At 41.3% G+C, this 7500-nt stretch overlaps 1 protein-coding gene across 2 annotated transcripts in view; it reads right to left on the reverse strand.

Annotated features, from left to right (window-relative positions):
• Nucleotides 1-1269: 1269 nt before the first annotated feature.
• SALL1 (spalt like transcription factor 1) overlaps nt 1270-7500 on the reverse strand; it is a 21686-nt gene continuing 15455 nt past the window's right edge. For both annotated transcript variants that reach the window (XM_029965261.1, XM_029965257.1), the window contains exons 2-3: nt 3943-7349; nt 1270-2883 (exon numbers count right to left, since the gene is read on the reverse strand). In XM_029965261.1, the coding sequence (XP_029821121.1) occupies nt 2443-2883; nt 3943-7134 (3633 nt within the window). In that variant the 5' untranslated portion in view covers nt 7135-7349 and the 3' untranslated portion in view covers nt 1270-2442. The remainder of the gene's footprint in view (nt 2884-3942; nt 7350-7500) is intronic.

The raw sequence follows: 7500 nt of genomic DNA on the forward strand, positions 1-7500 counted from the left end.
CTTTCCTCGGCACCTAAAGACTCCGCTTCCGCGTGGGAAGAGGTTCCGAGGGCTGGAGTTAAAGGCACTAATGAAACTCAAGCCGTGGAAAGGAGACAAACCCTCCCGGAGCGCTGGGGGCTGCTAGCCCTTCTCTGGCAACATCTCTGTTGCACAAATCTCAACTCAATTTAAAAGGAGAATTAGTTAGTATTTCATTGATAAAATCATCAAAATCCTTTTAATTTACCTTTTTCTGAGACCAAAAGGTGACTTGGAATTCTTAAATATTCACATTGACAAGCCAGCTGGCTCTAGTGTACAACTTACATGTTAACAAAAATGCATACCATGTACCAGGTGAATCATCACATTCGAACAGGAAAAGTCCTAAAGACATGAAATCCAAGAGGTATCCAGACTACAGTGTTAATATGCAGGATTCATAATCATAGGAAGGGGAAAACTCCTCAAGAAGAGTATTTCTCACTCCAGCTCTTCAGTTTTAAATACTCTCTGATGCCCAATTTGCAACTCAAGCTGCAGGGGGAAGAGCTAAGTGATCACTTCTTGTTTAAAAAGCTGGGCAACTCCCCCCACAGTGACACTGAAGAAAATCCCATAATGCAAAACACCTGAATTTTGAAATAGTAAAAAAATATATATATAGTCACATGGACCCAAAACTGGCTATGCCTGTTGGTGGTTTTGAAGGCAGCCAATCTGATTTAGTTTCTGTTAAATAATGGTGTCAAGAGATAAAACTCTACTGGGTGAAAATTCTGGGCTGAATTCTGTTTGACAAACTCATTTGAGGTTAATAATCATTGCAGGTGTTTAAGGGAAGCCAAATCATGTGCAAGGCCAAAGCAATTAGGTTTTGTTTGGTTTTCTGTTTTTGTTTTTTTTACAATCAAGTTATAAACCCCATATAATATATGGAGGCTTGCAAGTGGGCATCTTAACACAGATATAGCAGCGTAAGCATGCCACAAACATACAATCTCATAAAATAAAATTAATATCAAATATAAAGCATTTGAACCAAATCAAGCCTTAAATGTAATAAATTATTTCCTTCAAAGGAAACTTACCTAGGCTCAATAAGGTCTTTGCTAGCAGCATTTTTTTAATAAAGAAACTAAAAATGCCAAAATATCTACAATTTTATGAGAAGGAGTTGAATAGTTAAGGAGAAATTTCCCACTATTAGGGGGTATGAAAAATATACTAGCAATTAATATGCAATACATATATGTATACCCATACTTACAAATATAAACACACACATACAACCTGGACAGTTCATGTTAACCAAGGGAAAGGCTAAATAATACAAAATGATTACTAAATACAGGTACACTTTAAAAACACAGAGACAGCGAATTTTATCTGTTGCAAAAATGTATTTGATTACTCGAGTAAAATTACAGTATCTCTGCTGTTAGTAAGTATTAAATGTTAAAGAAACTGGACCTCTTTTCCTTTCAACTTTCCGAGAAAGTGCATGTAACAGTCCAAGGTTCCCCCTGCCCCCCCCAATACCTAATACAAAATAAACAAACACTATACTTGTTCCCTTGGTCAAGGAGTAGGGCTTGGTCTTGTAAGGAACATATGTACATTTTAATGAAAGTGATGTCTTATTGTATATACAGGAGCATCTACAGTTGTCCACGGAAGTTGTTCAAGATGCCATACTTAGCAGCATTGTGAAAGTCCAGCACATTTTCTATAATGAATATACCTACAAGGCAAAATGTTACGTCTCAGTTTCAACTACCAAAACAACACTTCAGTATCTCCTCTAATAATCCGCGTGCTTATTACTGTACAGAAATGTATTAACATTTAAGACGACTCAAGTAAAAAGCACAATACAAATAACAGTTCAAAACGGAAAATGTTAAACCTACAAAAATTAAAGCAGTTTTAATTTTATAATAAAAATCAAAAACTGAGCTGTGTAAAGGACCCACACTGTTCAGTCTATATTCTCTCAGTCCTTTTTTTTAATTTTGTTTGGAAAAATTAAACAATGTGTTTGCTGATAAAGTTTCCAGCAGGATCAAAGTGTACATTTATATACAGATTTTTATTAGAGATCTAATGCATCACTGAGGCATCGCATCAATACCAGAGTTCATGTTAAACTGGATATAGAAAATAAGTTAATGCCAGAATAAGATCACCTAGCAGAACAGACTTGCAACTGCCATAAATGTTACAGCAAGTTTACAGCACTCTAGTCGATTAGTATTTAGTTCAAAATACGGGAGACCAAAGTTAATGCTTGCATTTGTTTGCAAAGCAAGGTTATATCACTAATAAATAAGCTCTCTTAGAACTCTAGAAGTAGAACACGGTACAAAACAAAGTCTTTGTAATGTTGTAGCCTGCAGCTTGAAAAAAGCAACCCTAGGTTGCACTATTTGCAGGAATGTTATTTATGGAGGTTTTTTTCTAATTTGTTACAATTTCTTTGTTGTCTTCCACGAAACGCGTAAAACGGAAGTTTGTCCCATTTTCGTTGCTTGCCATTTTCTCCAGACCAGCTAGAGGTGCATTGGGTTCTGAATTCTGGAGCTTCTCCAGGCTTCCTGTCAAGCCGCTGATGGGAGAGCTGCCCCCGTTGCCCAGGCCTCCCGGTGCTGGAGGGATGCCGCCATTCTGGATGACAGAGATCTCGTTGGTCTTCATGGCCAAGCCATTGGACAGTGCAGCTGCATACTGGTTCCAGAAGCTGGATGGGTCTCCATTCCCTGACCGCGCAGCCAAATCCTTCTGAAACATTTCTGGGAACTTTACAGGATTGCCTCCTAGAAATGTCATGGGGCCATCTACAGAAAGTCGTCTGCCTCGTCTTGCAGGAGTACTGTTCCACATGTGAGTGCCCATGTGAACCTGGAAAGAAAGAAAGGAAGAAACAAACAAACAAAAAATAGACGTTGACAGGGATTTCAAACTTATTTTGATCACTGAGAAGGCAGGAGTCCATGAACGTGTCCAGTCTTGTTACCTAATGAATGGCATTAAAGGTAGAGGATGCAGGGCTTCATTTCCCATCCGGAATAATAAATAAACTACTTCTGGATTAGCCCATTATCATTACCCACAATACCCTGTTCTGCTGCTCAACAATGCATTGCTTCTTACTCTTTTTTTTTTTTTTACATGTATTTAGTTTATAATGACTTTGTGTTGTTCTGTCAATTGCAGATAGCTGCTTTCAGGGCTAGAATTGCTATGTCCACTTTCATTGCAATGGTAAGTATTGTATTTGACACCCTTTACCCTATAAACGTCCTTTTCAGACAGGCAGAAAGTATCCTTTACTGATTGCTCATTGGAGAGCCTCCTGTATAGACAGAATGGCCTGAAAGTAATTATGCACCTCACATTACCGGCAGCAACCTCTAGAGAAATACTCTGTCAACAGAAAAATGTACACAGTAAAGTGCTCAACTGGTGTTCTAAAACTTAAGTCTATTTGCTTTTTCAAACACATATCAGTAGGAAATGTTAGTTATATAATCAATTAAAGTAACGCCCATTACTTCCAGAATTATATTAATAGTTTTTTTAAACACTCATCTTACATGATAGATATGAAAAACAGCACATTCAAGAGCCTTTCACCTCTTGAAGAGGTGTGTGAGTTACAAAACTCATTTCTCTGTTAATTAATACTCCTTACCATCATTTGGCTGTTCTGTTTCACACTCTACACAGACAGTCTTTGCTGGTAGATGAATTTTAATTAAGCCAAAACAGCTCAAGCCAAAACCTGCTGCCAACATGAGCACTCAGCAAGAGGCCACCTAGGTCTACCAGAGCTGACTAAACACAGTCACACCACAGATACCCAAAGGTACCACTGCTTACAACATTAATAGATGTAAAAAACTGAAACCCCCCAGGAAGGAGAAAATAAAGCCTAAGAGCAGCAAGAGGAAAAAGTACCTTCAGATTGCCTTTTGTTGTGAATGCTCTTCCACATATAGTGCAGGCAAAAGGTTTCTCACCAGTGTGTGTCCTTTCATGGATCTGCAGAGCACTGGAAGAAGAAAATGTTTTCCCACACGTGTTGCAGTAGTGCTGTTTTGGAGTTCTTCTGGGGAGAGCAGGGAGCAGCACAGGGGATGTGGCAGAGGACAGTGGCCCCGAAGAAACAAGACCAGAGGGTGCTTCTTTGCTGTCCTGAGGAGAGCCGTGCACAAAGCCGTTCACCTCAGTCTTTATGAGCGATGACAGTGTATTAGCAGGCATAACTGAAGAGTTCTGATTAGGGCCAATACTGGAGTTGGGCTCAAAAAGCTGTGATGGTAGATCTCGCATCTGATGTGTCAACATATGCTGCTTCAAATTACCCTTTGTGGAAAAGCCACGATTGCAAACTGTGCAAATAAATGGTCTCTCTTTGGTATGACTTCTGTAATGAATGTCCAAGGCACTCTGACAAGCAAATGTTTTGCCACAAATGTCACATGCAGTATTTTTAAATTTACCTCTGTCTCTGAAAGGAAAGAGCATACTCAGAGACTCTTCTTTAATTATTTTATCAGTGTTACTAGACGTCAAGTCCAAAGCACCACTGTTAGCAGGGGTTGGAGACAAACCGTTGGCAAACTCACTTGGTAAAGCTCTTACCGGTTTCTCTTCGATACTTGGTGACTTGTGGTAATCATTAGTGCTGTTGGATGGGGACAAGGCCTGCATGGAAGAGGTAGACTCTGAGACAGCAGGGCTTCCAGCACTTTGGCTTTCCATATCACCACCGACAGATGACGAATCGTTAGTCAAAACGTCCCCTTCCACTGACCCATTTTCAACCGACTTTAAGCTTGCCTGAAGTTGTTCAGCAAGTCCTGCATTGATCATCTTCATCTGATTTTCTAAAGCAGCAATACTTGACATTTCCAGGGGCAGAGGGGAAGAAGACAAGCTGTCTTGTGATGCATCCACAGATTTAGGTGTATCTGGCACGCTGCTGTCAGGACAGTCTTCCATATTCTCGTCTGAGAAGTTGTCTATATCATCAAAATTCTTATCATCAAAAGATCCCGTATCTGATTCCATTGACTCCGGATAGTTTTCTGTCACTGGGGTGTTGGGGATCTGCCCTCCCATGTGCATTCGGATATGCTGCTGTAGCACAACGGCGTTGGTGAATTTTTTCTGGCAGATTGGGCATGAATGTTGCACTCTCAGCGGGGGCATGGCACGGTGGACACTGTAATGAGTCTTTAAGTTGCCCTTAGTAGTGAAAGCACGACCACAGATTTTACATTTAAATGGCCTCTCACCGGTGTGTGTGCGGTAATGCATTTTCAGTGCGCTCTGGCAGCTGAGAACTCGGTGGCAAATGATGCACTCGTTAGGATCGGTTGCCTTTTTGTCAATGTTTTCTACCAGTTGCTGCAACTTTGATGTTTCAGATGCTGGCGTTGAATCCAACAGTCCTCCAAATGGAAATTTTGCCTTGAACTGCTCTGACATTAGAGGCATCAGTGGATTTGTAAAAGTGGCGACACCGCTGGAGCCCGAGTCTGCTGCCGGGGAGCTCACGGAGCTACTCATGTTAGTGACCGTGCTTGTGTTTTGAGGGTTTTCTTCCATTTTGCCATTTGAGGTAGGCAAAGCACCAGACTCTACCTCATCAGAAAGTCCATTGGAAATTTTTGATGTGGGATCAGCTGTTCCCGAGTCGCTCTTGACAGAGCAGGGAGGGCTAGCAGAAGGATGGCTAATGGGAATCGGCTGAGGCTCCTCAGTTTTGATGAATGGGGTCAAGCTTGGAATCGTTGGTGGGAGTGGCAGGCCAACAGAAGTTGTTAGGGTGGAGAGGACTGGCTTGCTGTCCAGCCAGCTCGTGACAGGTTTCTCTGGTGGTATAGACATCCCATAAGGAATACCCGTGCTTGTAGGAATATTGTCCAAATGCTCTGGCACCGGGTACGGATTCATTTGAATATGAGGGTATTTTTCTTTATGACGCTGAAAGTGGACTTTTAAGTTTCCCTTTGTTGAGAACCTGTTTCCACATATGTTGCATTTAAATGGCCTCTCGCCAGTGTGAGAACGTAAATGAATCTGCAAGGCACTGTCACTCCCAAACACTTTAGCACAGAACCTGCATTTATGCTTAAAGAATGCCTCATCTGAATTACTTTTTGCTTCAAAAGCAGTCACATTTGGTGGCTTGCTTTTTCTTTGCTGTGCCAAGGCAGTCAAGGAGTTTAAATCCTCTGCAGGTGTTCCAATATTGGACAAGGGACTGGAGAAAACAGAGTTACTAGGGGTGGGCTGAGGTAGAAGTGGATTAGATGCAGGACTTAATAAACTGCTTATTGCAAAAGCTGGTGAAGATGATGCTGATACTGGTGGGTTGTTGAGCTGTGAGCCACCAATAGTTGAAGCCACTTTTTCTGAGGACGGTGTTGTAACTGCTGCTGCCAATATGTTAATATTTGGAGAAGAGCCACTATTGGATGGAATTAGAGTGTTGCCAGGGTTGCTCTGAGGTAGCTGTATAGGGGGTAGCTGTTTCACACCACTGATGCTGGCAGATTGACTAGCAAGGCTTTGTGCTAATCCAGCTGCTGCAGCCAGCTGCTGGGATAAATGGGAACTTAACGTGGACAAGGGGTTGGCAGATGTTCGTAAAGTACCTTGAGAAGAGCTGGATGTTGGCATGTCTGTATTTTGGGTAGCCAACAATAATATTTGGTGACGAATTTGTTCAATCAGTTGCAACTGATGGATCTGCTGCTGCTGCAATGCCAACAGCTGCTCCATCAGGGCAGGTACAGCGAGCTTACTGTTGGATGCACCGTTACATCTCGCTTCCTGGGAGAACTGTGCTACTGCCACTTTTGTACTCTGCAGGTTTTCAATTATTACATTACTATTTATCACTGAAAAGTTGCCTAATGTTGTCAGATCCCCTATGTGAGGTAGAGAGGTTGTTACAGCTGAGGTACCCATTGTGGAGCTGTTACTGCTTGTAATACTATTGTTGACACTCTTGGAACTGCTACTGCTATTGTTAATGCTGGAAGCCTCCACATCCATGGATTCTTCCCTGTCAAGTTTGTTATGCTCTGAAAGGTCACTGCAGTCTACTTGATCTGTGTTATTAACTGTGTCATTCATCTGTTCATCAGGATTATCAGAAGGGGAACTAGGAGGGAAGGTTTCAGAAGGAGAAGCTGGATTTTCATTCACAATTAAAACTAATTGATTTTTAGTACAATTCTTCTTGTGTTGCAGGAGATCTGATAATTCAAAGAACTCAGCACAGCACCTGCCACAGACATGGGCGTCCTTGTTCTTAGTGGTTCGATTTGCTTGACCCTTTTCTGTGTCTCCTAAAACATCAAAAGATGATGGATTAGGAACCAAGCAGTAAATACAAAAAAAATCTGCAGGACATTTTATTTAAAAGTACTGGTTTTATCTACCACTCTAAAACAGACTAAGATTGCACATGAAAATAGATCAATATTCCTACTTCATGAA

Source organism: Manacus vitellinus, unplaced genomic scaffold, assembly GCF_001715985.3.
Source record: "Manacus vitellinus isolate BGI_N305 unplaced genomic scaffold, ASM171598v3 scaffold_10_pilon, whole genome shotgun sequence".
Lineage (NCBI taxonomy): Eukaryota > Metazoa > Chordata > Aves > Passeriformes > Pipridae > Manacus > Manacus vitellinus.